The 19233-nt window shown below is 41.2% G+C and overlaps 1 protein-coding gene across 1 annotated transcript in view; it reads left to right on the top strand.

The window, feature by feature from the left end:
* Nucleotides 1-428: 428 nt before the first annotated feature.
* Nucleotides 429-19233, top strand: part of LOC126091812 (neuroligin-1-like) — an 803327-nt gene continuing 784522 nt past the window's right edge. Inside the window, exons 1-2 of the mRNA XM_049907115.1 lie at nt 429-435; nt 494-634. Coding sequence (XP_049763072.1) covers nt 429-435; nt 494-634 — 148 coding nt within the window. The remainder of the gene's footprint in view (nt 436-493; nt 635-19233) is intronic.

The following is a 19233-nucleotide window of genomic DNA, read 5'->3' as shown; positions in this document are numbered from 1 at the left end:
GACTACCACGGAAAGATAATTTGATATGGTTGAACTGACGATTTATTTCTGAATACTAATCTCATTGACCTAGTGATGTATCAAATGATTCGTAATATGTATATAGTGTGCATCTACAGTCAGGAAGGCTGGACATGGTGGCCGTCGTTCCTATTGTATACTTCGTGGTTGGCTATTCTACTCGCTCTTGAATTGTTCTTGCATTTCTGTCATATCTTCTTCGATTTATAGACTGAGCAGTAAGTCCCTGTCTTAATCCCTTTTTAATCTGAGCACTTCTTTGTTGGTTTCTAATCTTATTGTTCCCTCTTGGTTCTTGTACATATGTGTATTACCTGTCTTTTCCAATAGCCTACACCTGTTTTACTGAGAATTACGAACATCTTGCACCAGCTGACATCGTCGAACGAGTTTTCTTAAGCTGACAAATGCTGTGTACGTGTCCTGGTGGTACACAGACCAGTACGTGAGGAGTGCGTGGCGTGTGTTGCAGGCGAGTCGGCGCTGCCGGTGATCGTGTTCCTGCACGGCGAGTCGTACGAGTGGAACTCGGGCAACCCGTACGACGGCAGCGTGCTCGCCGGCTACGGCCACGTCATCGTCGTCACGCTCAACTTCCGGCTCGGCGTTCTCGGTGAGTAGGCCTACCTGCAGTACAGCACGTGGTCACCAGGGGCGCAGGCGGCCGCCCTCACTACATCTGCACCACTACGTGCGTTATCTATGCAGCTCGGAGAGTCTTGCAGATATAACGTTCTTATTACACGCGCAGACAAAGTTGACACTCGGGGAGTTGGCTGATGGGAGCGACCGTAAAGGCTTTTCCCATTTACAGTCACTCGCGTCAGCTACTTTGTTTGCGCGAGTAATACTCATATTTCGTAGTAAATTTTGGTAATTCGTTCCCAGTAACTAATACCTTTGACACCGTAGTCTCTCTCTCTCGTTTTCCCTCTCCTGCGCTCGGGGAGATAGACTGTTACCCGGTTAATTTCAACCAGGATAGATGTCTGGTCACAAAGAGCTAATATTTTAATAATATTCGCAAGACACTGTAGACACCACGACATTTACCCTCGATGTATTCTGTACATCTTTTTCATTCGCTCCAGTTCACTTGTATGTGACCTTGAACAAAAACTTCAGCACCATATTTAGATAGTTATCATATGTGCCGTCGTATATGTAGACTTCTATTTAATGGCGTATTGAAGCTGCTCTGCACATCAGATAACGACTAATATCGGACAAGAAAGCGAATGCGTCCGATCTACTTCAATGGTGTACTAAAACTGAACTCTGTGTTCAATGGCCGCTCCCTCGGAAAGAGAAGGGCAAAAGAAGGAAGGCACGGCCTATTATAATAATTTTAAGCGAAATTACTGACTAATACTCTCTTTAATATTTAATGTTCTAAAATTAACTTTCTAATTCCTAGTTACGATGGAGCTTTGAATTGAAAAAATCAGTGACAAATTTAATAAATTTATTTACTCTACTAATTCCATATATCAGTAGCTACAAAGAAATTTCACTTTAGAATCAGTACAATCAGAGAAATGTATCATATCACCCGCTTCCAATTTTCTTCTTTCTTTTCCTTTGAAATCAGAAATGAGATCAGAAACTGTAATCATATCTAGTTCGTTAGTAGTGGTGTGCTTTATTACGCCGATACATGTCCTTGCAGATAAGGCCTTCCTCCATTCAATATGTAGTCCGCCAAGAATTAATAGAAGGGAACACTGTGCCTGTTTAGAGATACATCAAGCTGGAATACAAATATTAGTTTGTAGGAGGTGACTGTGTTACACAGCCAGCTAGCACAACAATTCTCAACCAAAATGAGGAAAACGATCAGTTAGTCGGTAGAAACGACCAGATATTAAGCAGGTTACTCTTTCTCGTACGGGTTGGAAAGTGTATCCATAGTATGACATTCAGCGTTGCCCGACAAACTCCAATTTGGTACCTACTTTTTTCGAATATTGTCTTGCATTTATTTAAGTGAACGAAATAGTCGGAAACTGCTTACTACATATAACACTATTCTCTCAACAGTAAGGGGCAGGCAAATGAAAATGACACAAATGGGAAAAAAGCAACTAAACTTTTTATTATCTCAAAGGGAATCGCCATAAACGCCGAATGCTTGATAATGTTGACGGACGGCATCATTCAGCTGTAGGATAATGTCAGCCCACATGCAATGTTTGTTTCGACTTCACTGCAGCAGTTTCGCTGGGTAACCCTTACACATCCTCCATACAGTCCCGACCTGTCCCCATACGATTGCATATTTTTAGAGCCCTGAAGAAAGACATATATGATCATGGATTTGCTTAGAAGAGATGAGCGCCTGGGTACAATCATGGTTTCGTAGGCAGTCAGAAACATTCTATGAAGGCATTCACAGTCTTGCCTCAGTATGAGATAAATGTATTAACAGTTACGACGTTTACATTTGAAATAACAAATAGTTTACCTACATTTTTCCAGCTGTCTCGTTTTCATTTGACTGAACCTTGTATAGAGCTAAGGACAGAGGATTTAGCCAAGCCAGGAATGACGTTACTGCCTGTACTGTTGAGGGTATCGTTTTTTTGGGACAGAAGTGTCTTTGTTACACTGCCAGTTAGCACAACCCATCAAAACTGGGAAAAAGTATCCGTATGTCTGTAGGAGCGACCAGGTAAGAAAAACGAAGTGGAAATTCTGCTTACTCCATTACGCTGACAGTTCACTAGACAGATCTCCTGACCATTAGATGGGGAACAGACGACGTTTTAGTCATTATGGAAATGATCCGTGATATTGTAAGTTAAACATGTAATTTCTCAACTTAATTTTAGGAGACTGACTTTCTTAATCAAGCGTTGATGTCGTCTAAGCTGTTGTAACAACTGAAAGACTGGCTACCTTTGCCTAAAATCATCGACAATAAAAAAGAAAAGAATAAGAGGAAGTAAGACCCATCTCAAAAATGAGATCGACAGGAAGTGCAAAATGGCTAAGCAGGCGTGGCTAGAGGACAAATATAAGGATGTAGAGGCTTATCTCACTAGGGGTAAGATAGATACTGCCTACAGGAAAATTAAAGAGACCTTTGGAGATAAGAGAACCACTTGTATGAACATCAAGAGCTCAGATGGAAACCCAGTTCTAAGCAAAGAAGGGAAAGTAGAAAGGTGGAAGGAGTATATAGAGGGTCTATACAAGGGCGATGTACTTGAGGACAATATTATGGAAATGGGAGAGGATGTAGATGAAGATGAAATGGGAGATATGATACTGCGTGAAGAGTTTGACAGAGCACTGAAAGACCTGAGTCGGAACAAGTCCCCCGGAGTAGACAACATTCCATTGGAACTACTGACGGCCTTGGGAGAGCCAGTCCTGACAAAACTCTACCATCTGGTGAGCAAGATGAATGGAAAAACTAGTAGAAGCCGACCTCGGGGAAGATCAGTTTGGATTCCGTAGAAACACTGGAACACGTGAGGCAATACTGACCTTACGACTTATCTTAGAAGAAAGATTAAGGAAAGGCAAACCTACGTTTCTAGCATTTGTAGACTTAGAGAAAGCTTTTGACAATGTTGACTGGAATACTCTCTTTCAAATTCTAAAGGTGGCAGGGGTAAAATACAGGGAGCGAAAGGCTATTTACAATTTGTACAGAAACCAGATGGCAGTTATAAGAGTCGAGGGACATGAAAGGGAAGCAGTGGTTGGGAAGGGAGTAAGACAGGGTTGTAGCCTCTCCCCGATGTTATTCAATCTGTATATTGAGCAAGCAGTAAAGGAAACAAAAGAAAAGTTCGGAGTAGGTATTAAAATCCATGGAGAAGAAATAAAAACTTTGAGGTACGCCGATGGCATTGTAATTCTGTCAGAGACAGCAAATGACTTGGAAGAACAGTTGAATGGAATGGACAGTGTCTTGAAAGGAGGATATAAGATGAACATCAACAAAAGCAAAACGAGGATAATGGAATGTAGTCGAATTAAGTCGGGTGATGCCGAGGGAATTAGATTAGGAAATGAGACACTTAAAGTAGTAAAGGAGTTTTGCTATTTGGGGAGCAAAATAACTGATGATGGTCGAAGTAGAGAGGATATAAAATGTAGACTGGCAATGGCAAGGAAAGTGTTTCTGAAGAAGAGAGATTTGTTAACATCGAGTATAGATTTAAGTGTCAGGAAGTCATTTCTGAAAGTATTTGTATGGAGTGTAGCCATGTATGGAAGTGAAACATGGACGGTAAATAGTTTGGACAAGAAGAGAATAGAAGCTTTCGAAATGTGGTGCTACAGAGGAGTGCTGAGGATTGGATGGGTAGATCACATAACTAATGAGGAAGTATTGAATAGGATTGGGGAGAGGAGAAGTTTGTGGCACAACTTGATCAGAAGAAGGGATCGGTTGGTAGGACATGTTCTGAGGCATCAAGGGATCACCAATTTAGTATTGGAGAGCAGCGTGGAGGGTAAAAATCATAGAGGGAGACCAAGAGATGAATACACTAAGCAGATTCAGAAGGATGTAGGTTGCAGTAGGTCCTGGGAGATGAAGAAGCTTGCACAGGATAGAGTAGCATGGAGAGCTGCATCAAACCAGTCTCAGGACTGAAGACCACAACAACAACAACAACAACAACAAGGCCCATCAATTTCGTAACGCGTTTACTGCTAATACTTCGTAAGCCAAGGGTAGACGTTTTGCTCTGGTGGCCAGTTTGTGGAACCGGAGATAACAGGCGGGTTACGCCTTTTAAAATGATTGCAGTCATTAGTTAACTTTTCGTTTCAGTAAAGGTATAAAATTTACCACAAAAATCATTAAACAAATTTAAAAAGTAGTGCCAATTTTAATCAATTTATTTATTGTACTAATTTGATACCATCAGTAGCTGCAAACAGATTTCTCATTAGAATTATTTCAATTAGACAAATATATCGTACCACCCGCTTTCATTTTTTTTCTAAATCAGGACTGAGATTGCTTGTTGATATTCTCATCACAGCTTGGAAGTTAATTTCTGTCAAAGAGCATCTGGGGGTCTATATTTATTCTTGATAATCTTCAAGGAAGAAAACTGGGCTCAAAAATATATGGAAACCCAAACATGGGAAACATTTTCCCATTAAGGGGTCGTGAGTGAGGTCGGATATGTCATACTCGAAGTGTTTTGAGACCCTGATTATTGAATGTAATTGTTGCCACACAAATCTTTCTGGTACAGTAGCTGAAGGTAAGGGAGAGGGGGGAATGATTCAGTGTTGAGTTTATTGTTGCGCCAGCGTTAGAGGGAGATACATATGTGCACAGATGGCTAGGGTACGTCACACCCGACCTCGTAGTCGGTGTTACATTTTTGAGCTGTCAGCAAGTTTATGAGATATAAAGCTATTTATAGTATTCTTTGATTTATTTTTAGATTTTATATGTCTCAAGATGTCTTATGAAGGAAATGAACGTCAGCTACAAGAACTACTAGAAGAAGTTTTAGAAAACTTCTCAAATGCTAGTTCTTGTCCGAGAGCCAAGAAGAGATTGACAAAGCTTCTCAAAGAAGTGAAGAAACTGATTCGCAGCAAGAGGATATTTTGTATGATTCGGAAGAGCCAAAATTTGCGTTAGCGGCTCCTAGACAGGTACTTGGGATTTTTTATACGTCCAAAGATGGTACAAAATGGATAAAGGTTTTTCCTATGCAAAGTGTTGGTATTCGTTCAGAGAATATTATTACCAGTTCTGCAGGCGTAAAAGCTGGAGCAAAACATGCCAAAACAGAGATTGAATGCTGGAGTCCTTTTATAACAAACAGTGTGTTGAACACTATACTTACACATACAAATAATCAAATAAAGAAAATGAGGGGAAAACATCCAGAAAATAAAGAGCAGTGCCACATGAACGATCGAACTTTATAGGATTTGAAGGCATTTTTGGGACTTCTGTATATAGCGGACCTAACTGCTCAAATAGACAAATCTTCAACGATTTTTGGCGTACAGGTGGTACTGAAGTTGCAATCTTTGGGGCTACAATGTCACTGCAGAGATTTTACTTTCTTCAAAATTATTTGAGATTCGATGATAAGAACACCTGGAACGAAAGGAAAAAGACTGACAACCTGGCTGCTATAAGAGATATTTTTTATAAATTTGTTGAAAATATTCAACAGTACTATATGCCGTCTGAGAAGCTTACTATTGACGAGAAGCTGTTATCTTTCCGAGGGAGATGTTCTTTCTGTGTATACATGCCAAACAAACCAGCCAAATACGGCATACAAATATATGCTCTTGTAGATTCGAAGACATTCTATATCCTCAAACTGGAAGTATACTCGGGAAAACAACCACCAGGACCTTACCAGCTTAGTAATAAAGCATATGATATTGTAAACCGTTTAGTGGAGCCAAAAACGAAAACAAATAGGAATTTGGTTTACTAGCAACCCCCTTATGATTCATCTCTTGAAAGAAAAATCAATGAATTCCTCGGCACAGTCCGTGAAAGCAAGACAAGTATACCTGAGATTTTTAAAAAAGGAGCAAGTTCTCGATTTGGGTTCCAAAATTAAGTTACATTGATGTCCTACGTACCTAAAAAAATAAAGTTGTGCTGGTTATGCCAAGTTTACGCCTTGAAAAGAACATAGACCAATTAACAGGTGATAAAAGAAAACTGGGAATGATTACTAATTAGAATGCAACTAAAGGCGTTGTAGATGTCGCAGATGAACTGAGTGGCTCATATGATGTTACCCGCAACAGCAAAGGTTTGCCTATGACAGTTTTTTATGGTACACTCAATATGGCTGCCATAAATGCCATCACAGTCTACATAGAAAATAACAAAAGTGACAAAACATGCATAAAGCGCAGAGATATCATTCGTAATTTAGGTTTGAATCTGATAAATGACAGTCTTCGCATTAGACGAGGAAACGTACGTCTTCCAAGGGAAATTCGAAAGAGGATTGCTGATCAACTGGGAGAAACTTCATCGCCAGTTCCATAAAAAAAAGGCTGGTAGATATGACAGATGTGGTGACTATAGAGAAAAAAAGACAGGAAAACAAAATATTGTTGTTCGAACTGTGAGAAGAGAAAAAGTATGAAGCACGCGATTTTTATGTGCGGAGAATATGTTGATTTGTATATGAAATGTTGGTGCTGACTAATTGATCTCATAAGACCTCTTTATTTTCTTTTTCTGTTTTATAATTAGAAAATAATATCATTATGTTAATTAATAAAAGATACTGTAATTTTCTTCGAATTTTGTATTAAAAAATGTCGAACTTCCGTAACTTGTATATAGGCACTTCATTATTTCAGCCAAAAAATGGTTTCATATCTTAAACATAGTATTTTACTTACTCATCTTGTTTAATAGACACCATTATTAATATCCCAAGTAAAAGAATGCTTAATACACGATTAAAAAATTCGTCATCAGAGTTTCCGGGTATCTCATACCCACACTATAGCTAGTGTAACAATTTATCACCTCTACTCACGCTTAGTTTTTATTAATACATTGAAATTTTTCAGTAGACAAAGATTTGTAAAATTCAACTAATGTCACAGCATTAAACATTCATTTCACACTTTTACCTGACTGCATCCCAATAAGTAAATGGGAAATGGCTTTATAGTAGCTAGCATCAGACACCGCGCCGAGTGTCAACTTGGTTTGAGTGATTAGTATCCGCAGTGCCCATGTTTACTGACGTAGCCATACTAATGGGTATCCTCGGTCGCGTACAGAAAGGAGATTTCTGTTCAAGGCTGATTTTTCTGACCGTCTTCATGGGTCAGACAAAAAGCCTTAGGGGGCCAAATGTGACCCGCCGGCCGCTATTTTCCCACCACTGTCATAAACGAATGAATCTAGCAATAAAATAGTTTCATAAGAAACATTATGTAAAAAGGAGAGTATTTTTCTGCGGTAATAATACTCGTAACGCTGTTACTTGCCGAGATATGGAAGCACTATAGCTTTTAATCTAAATGTTCAGTAAAAACTATCTCAAGAAGCGAAAAAAGGGTGATATAATGTGAAGGCTACTGCTGTAATTTCGCTCCTTGGTGCGATGTTCACATGTATTGTTCCAGAAGCTCTTCTTGTTTTTTTAGAATAATCACATTTCCTGTACTTCTTACAAACAGTTGTAAAGCGCTCTACTGACACCTAGAAAAATAATTCTCTAGTATATCAGTAGCTAAAAATGGAGCAAGAGATGTAAACTCTTACGCGTTGCCAGTGGTGGGAAACCTTGACCCTGTATAACGGATCTATCAGGGATCGCTGTACTTCTTATTTGTTTTCCACCACTTACATTTCTTTATTAGATATACCTTATAATTGCCACCTACTGCCAGGTACTCCGTATCAGCGACCTCAGTAGTCATCAGACATCATGAGAGAGCAGAATGGGGCGCCCAGCGGAACTCACGGACTTCGAACGTCGTCAGGTGATTGGGTAACACTTGTGTCATACGTCTGTACGCGAGATTTCCACACTCCTAAACATCCCTGGGTCCACCGTTTAGGATGTGATGGTGAAGTGGAAACGTGAAGGGACACGTACAACACAAACGCGTACAGGCCGATCTCGTCTGTTGACTGACAGAGACCGCCGACAGTTGAAGAGGATCTTAATGTGTAATAGGCAGACATCTATCCAGACCATCACACCGGAATTCCAAAATGTATCAGGATCCATTGCAAATACTACGACAGTTAGGCGGGAGGTGAGAAATCTTGTATTTCGTGGTCTATCGGATGCTCTTAAGCCACACATCACGCCGGTAAATGCCAAACGACACCTCGCTTGGTGTTGGACGATTGAACAGTTCAAAAACGTGTTGCGGAGTGATGAACCACGGTACATAATGTGGCGATCCGATGGCAGGTTGTGGGTATGGCGAATATCCGGTGACCGTCATCTGCCAGCATGTGTAGTGCCAACAGTAAAAGTCGGAGGCGGTGGTGTTATTGTGTGGTCGTGTTTTTCATGGAGGGGGCTTGCACCCCTTGTTGTTTTGCATGGTACTGTCACAGCATAGGCCTACATTGATGTTTAAGCTCCTTCTTGCTTCCCACTGTTGATGATCAATTCGGGGATGGCGGTTGCATCTTTCAACATGGTGGAGCACCTGTTCATAATTCACGGCCTGTAGCGGAGTCATTACACGACAATAACATCCCTGTAATGGACTGGCTTGCACAGAGTCCTGACCAGAATCCTACATAACGCCTTTGGGATGTTTTGGAACGTCGACTTCGTGCCAGGGCTCACCGACCAACGTCGATACTTCTCCTCGGTGCAGCGCTCCGTGAAGAATGGTCTGCTACTCCCCAAGAAACCTTCCAGCACCAGACTGAACGTATGCTTGCGAGAGTGAAAGCTGTCATCAAGGCTAAGGTTGCGCCAGCAACATGTTGAAATCCAGCATTATCGATGGAGGGTGCCACGAACTTGTAAGTCATTTTCAGCCAGGTATCCGGATACTTTTGATCACATAGTTTATTTCCATATTTTTCTGTTGTTATTCATTACATAGGGCGAGCACACTTTTCAAGATGTTTGCATTTGATAATATAATCGAAATTGCTGTTCTTCAGGCATTATAATACTTCGAGATTGGCACCATGTAACATTGTCATAAAATTATCACAACCGTTTATTCTGTGGTGCTTTAGTATTATGAGAAATTATTTGAGTGTCTTTTTCTTCGTAAATGGGGTTCCCTGTAAGTTATTATGAGCTTTATATAATTTTTTTTATTATTCATTAAATAAACGCAGAAAGTTATCTTCTTCCAGTGCTTCAAATTTTACTTTATTTTTATGTAAATTAATAAACACGTATGTATGCGTTCATAAACGAGAACAGGTACAACTTGTAGGGTAGTTTTTTTTTTCATTCGCAACGCGTGAATAAAAAATAAATAAGTAAATCCGTCATTCATTATGCTGCCTTATGACAGAATACCGCGCTACAAAGATACACACCGCTAACTCTGCACGACCAATGGTCTAGTGAGACTAACAGTGCTGCTTAAATTCACCATTTTATGGAGTAATGTAGGTAGAGAGCTAGAAACTAAAACCTGTCTGAAATGATATGTGACTTTATGGAAACCAAATACGAGTGGAAAAACTGGCCAACAGATGGTGCTGGACAGCAATACGCCAGCGACTCCACATGAGAACCGTGCATAAAATGAGCTGCAGTGAGAGAGGGAGTCAGATCACACGTAGCTTGGTTGATAAACACATTCTGGCAGGTACGAATTTTATGCAGCATGGCGCGCCTCTACATACTGCTACACGTATGAAAGATCTCCTGCTCACATAGTTTGGTGAGGATAGCGTGTTGAGCCGCGATGTCCCTCATCGTCGGCCTCGCAGATCTCCAGAGCTCGGTCCGTGTGATTATAGGTTGTGGGGTTACCTGAAGCTACAAGTCTACCGCGATTGTCCGACGCCTTTAGGGAGATACCAAAAGACAACATCCGACGACAGTTTCTCATCAAAGCTACTGATATGCTGTACAGTGCTGTCCACAACACTGTGACTCGACTACAGGTATTGTTGATGAAAGATGGCCGACATGCTGAGAATTTGTTATAAAGAATATCGTCTTTTTTAAAAATCGATTTTTATGCTAATTACTGCTTTGTATCATGTGAAGCGCTATCTATTGAACAATTTGTGCACTTTTTTGTTTAAAAAAAAACCATGTCATTTCGACCAGTTGTGCCAGTTTTCAAATGTTAACTGGTTTTACCCTGCACATCAGGACTCCATGTGTCCGTACAAAGAATAGTAGAAATCGGTGTTGTTTCAATGGTTAAAGAAATTCACCGTTATTGGATCTAACATTAGCTTTCAGAAAAATAATTGCTGTGCATAACACTCATGGATCACAATACTGTAGCTTAGCGTTTGGTTTGCCGTGCAATAACACACTTTTAGGCAAACACTCTGACCTCAGTGATCAGCTTTCAGCAGTAGACATAGCCTGCTGTTGGTGTACCCGATGCAACTCACGTATCTTCACAGAAGAGAAGCTCAGACTTCAGACGTCGTCGTCGCTGGCGGCAGGTGATGTCCGCCAAGCAGCTGTGTAGCCGTAAATGGTCACTTATATCTTCATGGTATTTGACATTCCACGGTGTCAGTTTCGTTAAAGATAATAATCCTGACGTGCTCGAAGTAAGCTACAAAAAATTACCGTTCCACCTTCCAAAGATTATTCTCTCCGGAGTAAGAAGCGAAATCTTAATTATGTTCTTTTGTGCTACCGCTGATCCTCCTTCGCATCTTGAAGAGAATTTTTAAAAGCGCATTGTATTTTAATGAGAGATCTGAGTACTTCATAAGCCCAGCCCTTGCCATCGCTCTTCCGTCTTGGAAATAATAATTTTCTCCGTCTGGAATTTCTCCGGCGACAAACATCACTCTCTGAGAAATCAGAACAAACAAATTTTGTCTTAACCTCTGCCGTAAATTACTCTTAAAACGTTAGCCGGTTAATGAATCTCACGGTGGAAAAGGAAAAGGGATCAGAACTTTCGGTAAAAATTAATTCTTATTTGTAAGATAAAAATTCAGCGTTTCTTATCCCCTGCTACTTCTATTATTGCTTACTTCAGCTTTCTGGAGGACTAATAAATACACGTCATATGAAACAACTTCACAATTAGTGGTTCAAATGAAGTTTTCTTATAAAACAATCGCAAAGCTCTAAAGTTATTTTCTCAGTGACAGACATATTCACATTTATGTATCACCCCCTCCCCCACGTTAAAGTCTGCGATATTCCATCTCAATCAGTGCGCAACAAAGTTAAGTATCAAAGTAAGTGTATTTTTGGTAAAAATATTTACCATTCTTGCAGTACTTAATTATCATTAGAAAAAAATAATTACAAACAAAATATGTTTTGCTTATCTTTCTCTCTTGCTTCCTGCTCGTTATGTCAGGTATGATGTGCGATGATTGAGACACACTTCTTCGCCTTTTTCGTGATTTATTAACCTCAAATCAGCTGTTCAGAACTTCTGCAGACGAGTGAGACAAATGAGAACATCTTCAGACTAGTGGCATAGTATCTTTCTAGTAGCAACTTAATCACAGACTGACTGAGACAGTATCTTTGCACTTCAGTAGCTAAACAGCGACTACCCAAATTAGCGCATAACGCCCATGCTTGTAATCTGGCAAGAATTGTCGCGAAATTTAACTTTTCAGTTACAGTAAATTTATAAGTAACACAATTTTGACAAAAGTGTATGTTTTTAAAGACACGAGAAACAAGGTTACAAGAGTATAGTATTCGTTATTGAAATCTTATTTAATTCTGCGAAAGAATGTTCTCAAATCCGAAAGATTTTATCAGCAATAACTTTTCAAACAAATTATTTGTGCAAAAAAGAAAACTATCTTTCAAAATTGGTGTGTCAAGAGTAATACAAATAACTATCGTCTGCGTAGAAATTTTAGCTATACGTAATTTGAAGGCATTATAATTTTATCAAATTACTTTAAATAAATGGATTTTAATAAGACTAACTACGCTGATACTACCAACAGACTCATAGCCAAATACTAAAAAATAAAGTTTAATGTGAAAAACCTTTAGTAAAATATCCACAATTTTATACCGTATTGATAAAACGTTACGTGATTAATAGACTGTATAAAAATTTGGAAGTGTTATTTGCATCATTAATTTTGGATCATTAATTTCTTTTCAGTTACTTCCTTTATTTTAAAATAAATGACGTGATGTCGAGTCTTCGACGATTGCTCAAAAGAAGTGATTTTATTAGTTACAACACATGTTACATGAAATAATTACTTATTCATAAGCGCATGTATCGCATAATTCAGAAATAAGTTGATATCGAGAGCTTTTACGTTTCCTGGTATCGACAACTAAATTAACGGAAATTTACCCAGCCACCAGTTACTTTTCAGGTTTCGTAATCAAGAATAATAGTCCCTTTGAACGAGGCATCTGTTATTGAAAGAATAGGACCAATCATAAAACATGAGAAATCTATTTATTTTAGTGATATTATTGTTTAACTCTTTTATTCATCGCGCAAGTATTTAGATGGACTGAGAAAATCGTGTATATAGCATTCTGTAAAAAGCATGTCCTATGGTCGTGTTATAATTCCGTAACCCTTTGCAAAATCTTAAACTAATTTCCTCTTAGTAGCTGAAAATTATTTCGGCTTTGTATCTTCCCACATCCTCGCATCTTCCTATAGTGAACCCATTACGTTTGTTCTGAAACACTGTTGCTCAACTCATGGATAGGATACAAATTAATGGAGCTCGTAAATTAGACGTTCAGTACCTTTCACACGTGGCCTGCTGCCTACAGTGTTGATTGCATTCGAAAAATGCTGATTAACCCGTCATCATGATTTTGATTATCCATGGCATTCGAACAATGACCTCATAGCAGGATAGGATTTTCCATTACACTGTATTCAACATTCGTCTCGTAGTTTAGCGCTGGTATCATGCTGGGAGATACACGACGACCAAGTCACCCACTTTACTCACACAAACACAATGACAGGAGCAAATTCTTACTAAATGAATGGAATGCACTGCAATGAATGTATCGATGGAGATGAAAAAAGTGTAGGTTCGATGACTTTTAAATGATATCAGTGCAAAGGTTTCAGATATGCTGGACCGTTTCCCCAGTGGTGCCACTCCCACATACCACACGGGAGAACCTCTGATAGTGGTTGTCCCAAAAATCTTAGATAACAACAACTGTTTCAGTCAAAGCTTGAATCAGGAAAGGAGAGCTTGCTCAGACAGCCTAATGGTGAAGGCAACCTGTAGAGTATCGGCGATTTAAATATTATTGTGACATGGGTGTTGCATTTGCAGTGGCATCACTTACTTGAACTACTTCTTGCTTGCGTTGACTCCGTGTCACTGGAGTTGTGATGAACTTCGTCACCTAGAATTTTCTGTAGCATACACTACGTCACATTAAAAAAATGCTAAATAAATGTATCGTCTGCTGTGACAGATTGATATGCACTTCTTCCCCGGTACTGTACAATGTTAGTTACTGCCACATTTCCTTTTAACTTTGATAGCTCTCTCTTTCTCATCCCTCACATCACCGTCCTGAACCTCATCTAATACGAGCTAACATTATTGTGAAATTTATTTCTCCTTAGGAATCTAGCGCTCAACGAGATTACAGCTATGTGCGTCGCTGCAAGTAGGGTCGATTTGGCGCGTTCTTTTTGGTAGGCTGGACTGCCGTTGACCACTTGCTTACCGACTAGAAAGCGAATACATATGAGACGTAGAAGGTATTCGGCAGTAACACATTTTCGAACTGCCATCTTTTACATCTTTTCCTATAGAATATCATTTGTCAGTGGAGCCACAAGTGTTCTGCCTCACACTTAGCGTGGTGATGCTGACCACTATTTAATATATGCGGTATTAAGAAATTCATGTTCGATTCCGGATCCGGCACACTCACGCAGGAGATCAGTATTCCTCGTCTTCCATGATTAATTTTACTTCAAATACGTTTTAATTACGACCAGATGAATAAAACGTAGATAAAAGTGTATCAATAACTTTCGTAATGTTTTACCTAGACAGAATCCACTTTCTGTTCAGCAATGCTCGTTTGATATAGCGCGTAGTTGAAATCAGTCTGACGGCATTCATAGCACTGCAGTGCGGCAAGACGCTGGAACATCATAGGCGTGTCCTTTAATTGCTGCGCTCGTGGAGTATGATGAAAAAAATTATAAGTCCACTTTCCGCCAGCAAGTGCTAGTATGGCGTTGTAAGCACTTAGAATACTAAATGTTTCTTCTATAGACGTTTGCAGCTCGACAACGCATGTTGCTCTTTTGTGAAGCGAGTGTCGGTGTAAGGGGTTAAAGTTGATGTCTCCTGTACTAAATGCAACGGCTATTGAGTAGAAACACAGTGCACTGTGAGGAAAGTTGCTATATCAGAGCGGCAGCAATAGCAGCGCTACATTGTGGCAACATCGCCAACAGAAACAGCTGCGAAGCCGATCCATGTCAATAAAGGGGCTAAAGCATATGATCGAGAATTTTATAGGAACAAGTAAATTAGGTGGAAACAGGGAGAGGTGAGCGACTCATTTCCATAGCAGCTGTTGATGAAGTTTCTGTAGCTATAGAAGACCATAGAGCTCATGTCTCAAATCCCGCAGCCAGCGCTCGTGCTGTGTCACGAAAATTTTCTCTACCCTGGTCAACGGTTACGCTGATATCCCTAAAAAATAAAATAAAATAAAATAAAATACAACAAAACAGAATGATCTCCAAATGAAGCCCGAAAATAGGCTACAACATCGTGACTTTGACCTTCGTTTTTTTGGCCGCGGCGTGTATTCTTTGAACGGACGAGGCACATTTTACTCTTCATTGGGCCGTAAAAGCACAGAACTCTCGCAAAAATGTTCAAATGTGTGTGAATTCCTAAGGAACCAAGTCGCTGAGGTCATCGGTTCCTAGACTTCCACACTACATAAACGAACTTAAGTTAACTTATGCTATGAACAACACACACAGATATGCCCGACGAAGGACTCGAACCTCCGGAGGGAGGGACCACGCAATGCGTAACATGGCGCCTCAAACCGCGCAGCCACTCCGCGCGGCAACTCTCGCAAATGGGGTTCTACTAGGCCATAAGTTGTGCAGGAACATCCACAGCACTCAGCTCATGTGACTGTTTGGTGTGGTTTCACAAGCTCCTTCATCTTGGTCCGTTTTTCTTCGAAGAGATGACACCACACGGGACTGTAAGGTGTACAGTGACATCTGCACGGTGTAAGGACCTCCTGGTGCAACACGTGATTCCAGCTCTGCAGTAATGCAACGGTGTCCACAGAACTATTTTCTTGTAAGACTGGACGACACCACATATGAAAGATTTGCTTCGAGAAACCTTCGGTAGTGACAACATGATCTGTAAGCAATTTCAAGATGTGTGGTCTTCCAGATCCCCCAACCTAAACCCATGTGGCTACTGGTTGTTTAGATATCTGAAAGATCGTGTCTATCAGGAATGGATCCAGACTCTTCCTGACCAGAACGATAGCACGCGACGATATATCGCTCTGAACAGATCGGAGATGCAGCGTGGAACTGTCGACCATGCATGTTGCTGAATCTGGAGACCATATTCAACACGTGTTGTAACTTGTGACCGTGTCCTAACAATGGTACCAGAACCATCGTTATCATGTGTTTCATCGTTCCTCCCACTTTTCACGCACCTACACCACAATCTGGCAGCTTAAAATGTCATATTTTCACCAGGTGACAGAAAGTGGAACTATTACTTTTTCGAATGAAATTACAGTGAAATGACTAGGCTTAGCTGCATACAGGCGTTGATATACGTTAACGGGGACAGTCGAAAATGTGGGCTCCGACCGGGACCCGAACCTGGGATCTCCTGCTTACATGGCAGAAGCTCTATCCATCTGAGACACCGAGGACACAGAGGATAGTGCGACTGCAGGGACTTATCTCCGGTACGCCTCCCGTGAGACCCACATTCCCAACTTATTATCCCGCACTGTATTCATAGTGCCCCTGCCCATTATACTCATTACTCGAGGCTTTTTGCCGATTCCCGTAAGAGTCGAAACACTGTCAGCTTAATTCCAGCCACCCAGAATATCACAAATCATTTTTGTTCTGACAATTTTACAGTAACTATTGTATTTTGTATATTTTCAGCCCTTCCACCGTCTTTCATCCCGCTCCAGTCACTACATTGTAAAAACGTTTTGCGTGCTACCAGAAGCGTGGGTTTCTGAGGGATTCCCAATTTCATTTGAATGTACTGAATTGTCTTATAACTGTCTATCGTAATAGCTTAAAATTATATCAATCTTAACTTGATTCACAAGATGCATCGTAATTCTGATGTAAGCCTTGTCTTACACCATTGAAATGTCGTCACAAGGCACTACAATAAAAGTAACAGGTTCACCTGGATGTGGATACTTTAGTTTGTGCTCATAGTCGTGACACGATGTCATGTAGCAAGCAGATGTTTGGCAACTGCGGACGTGTATGTTTTCAGTACGACGCTGTATTGGTTTTGCATAGCGTGAAGGTGGCAACACTGATGCAGCGATATATTTCAGTGTGTCATACTTATTGATCTTGGGCTGAAAAACGATAAACGAACTTTCCTTCAAGTTACTGTTTGTTACTTATGAAGCCAAAATTACCTCAGCGATACAATGGACCCGTGGACGTGCAACCGTAGAGTCCCGTAGAATATAAGTCTCATTTAAAATAAACGGTACGTTGATCAGAGTTACAGATTTCTCTTTTGTCGAAAACGGCTCGTTTTCGGGTACATGGTCGCTGGAGCATTTTTGCTTATTATGTGGTGTACTTCACGCACGTCAAGTTTCGCTGTGGTGAACCCCGTACAGTGGAGTAGCTCACGAAGTTCTTCATTGTTGCGAACCTCTGAAGTATGCGACAGTAGAAACAAAAACGTTCAGCTATTTATTAATACATCCAGAATATGACGTTGCAACTGGAAAGGATTCTGCTGTTGAACAGCAGACGGTGTGTTTATTTCGGAAGAGCATAATGTACGAGAGAAGCTGCGGACGGTGTGAAGTACACGTCTCTGTACAGATCGACAGCGGGGTGAAGTATTGTACTGGCGCCGTGATTCGGTCCGGTTGTTGAGTTGTTAGAGAGGAGACGTGACGTCTGTGTGCAGCTGTCGGACACGACGCCGGCCGGCGCCTGGCGTCGCGCCGGTTCGTTAGACAGGTGGTGGCGCGCGCCTGCGCCCCCCTAACAAGCAGAGCCGGCCGCCGCCGGAAGCGGCAATTAGCGCCGTCTACGTCTGCGTCCACCTGGCAGCCGGCTTCCGCCCTTAATGCGACACGGCGTCAGCAGCTGAGCTCCGCGTCTGACGGCCGGGGCACGCCTCAGGGCGCGAGCCGCCTCTGCCGGGCTGAGGGTGGCGTGAGGGGGCAGTGGGGAGGGGTAGTTGAGGTAGCGACTGCCGCGGTCGCCTCCTGTTCTGCACACGGCACGTGATGTACAAGTACTGGACACCGAAATGCAGGTGTATAAGTGCAGATGTGTTTATTGGTTGCTGAGGGTAGTGTACAAACAACATTGCAACAGTATTTGCTTCATTTACAGTCTAATAATTATAGCTATTAGGAGGTCCGCCCCCGGTAACTGAGTGGTCACTTACGAGCCGGCACGGTAGCTCAGCGCCACGAACAAATTCAACGAACAATAAAGAACACAAGTGAGATAAAAAAAAAGAAGTCAGCATGGCAGAATATCAATTCTAAGGGCCCGGGTTCGATTCTCGGCTGGGACGGAGATTTTCTCCGCATAGGGACTGGGTGTTTGTTGTCCTAATCATCATCATTTCATCCCCATCGACGCGCAAGTCGCCGACGTGGCGTCAAGTCGAAAGACTTGCACCCAGCGAACGGTCTACTTTACGAGAGACCCTAGTCCCACGACCTTTACTTCACTTTAGCTGTTAGGAGTAATACGTTTTGGTTCAGTGAATATCTCCAAGTATATGTTGAAACAGTAAGGCATTAATGTATATTTTTCACTAGGCTGCAGGTCAGGCGTTGAAGTGTGGACGAGGAGTTGCAAATGTTTAAACTATACTGAGAAGCGTAGTCCACTCAGTAGAGCACTGGCGACCACGCAGGAAACAACAGGTAGTAAACTGTGTGACGTGTTTGCGGGAACACTATCAGACGTAGAGAAAGAAACTAACATACTGAAGTCAGTACATATTAAGGTACCTTTAACAACGGTATCGGCACTTATACCCCTAACACCCTATGTATCAGATACTTAGCGCAGGGAGTTCCTTAATATGAGGAGCAGTTCCAGTTGACCCCACAAAAAATGAAGCTACATAATCAATTGAAGACAAAGTCTACTTTGTCAATATGTCACGCCATGTTCCATTTCCTCTTCAGACACGCTAGACGACTCGACCTTCCTGTGCGGATATTCTTCCCGATATTTTGTCGTTCTCAGGTAGCTGAACACACTCAAAGACTGATATCGAGTTTACTTATAAAATGGAGTTTTTCCGCGCTTGATCCGAAGAAGGGGAAGGGGGTTGCTGGGTGAAATGTT

The sequence above is a fragment of the Schistocerca cancellata genome, chromosome 1, assembly GCF_023864275.1.
Source record: "Schistocerca cancellata isolate TAMUIC-IGC-003103 chromosome 1, iqSchCanc2.1, whole genome shotgun sequence".
NCBI classification, from domain to species: domain Eukaryota; kingdom Metazoa; phylum Arthropoda; class Insecta; order Orthoptera; family Acrididae; genus Schistocerca; species Schistocerca cancellata.
Note: the sequence above shows the minus strand (reverse complement) of the source record. Positions and strands in the feature narration are given on the sequence as shown.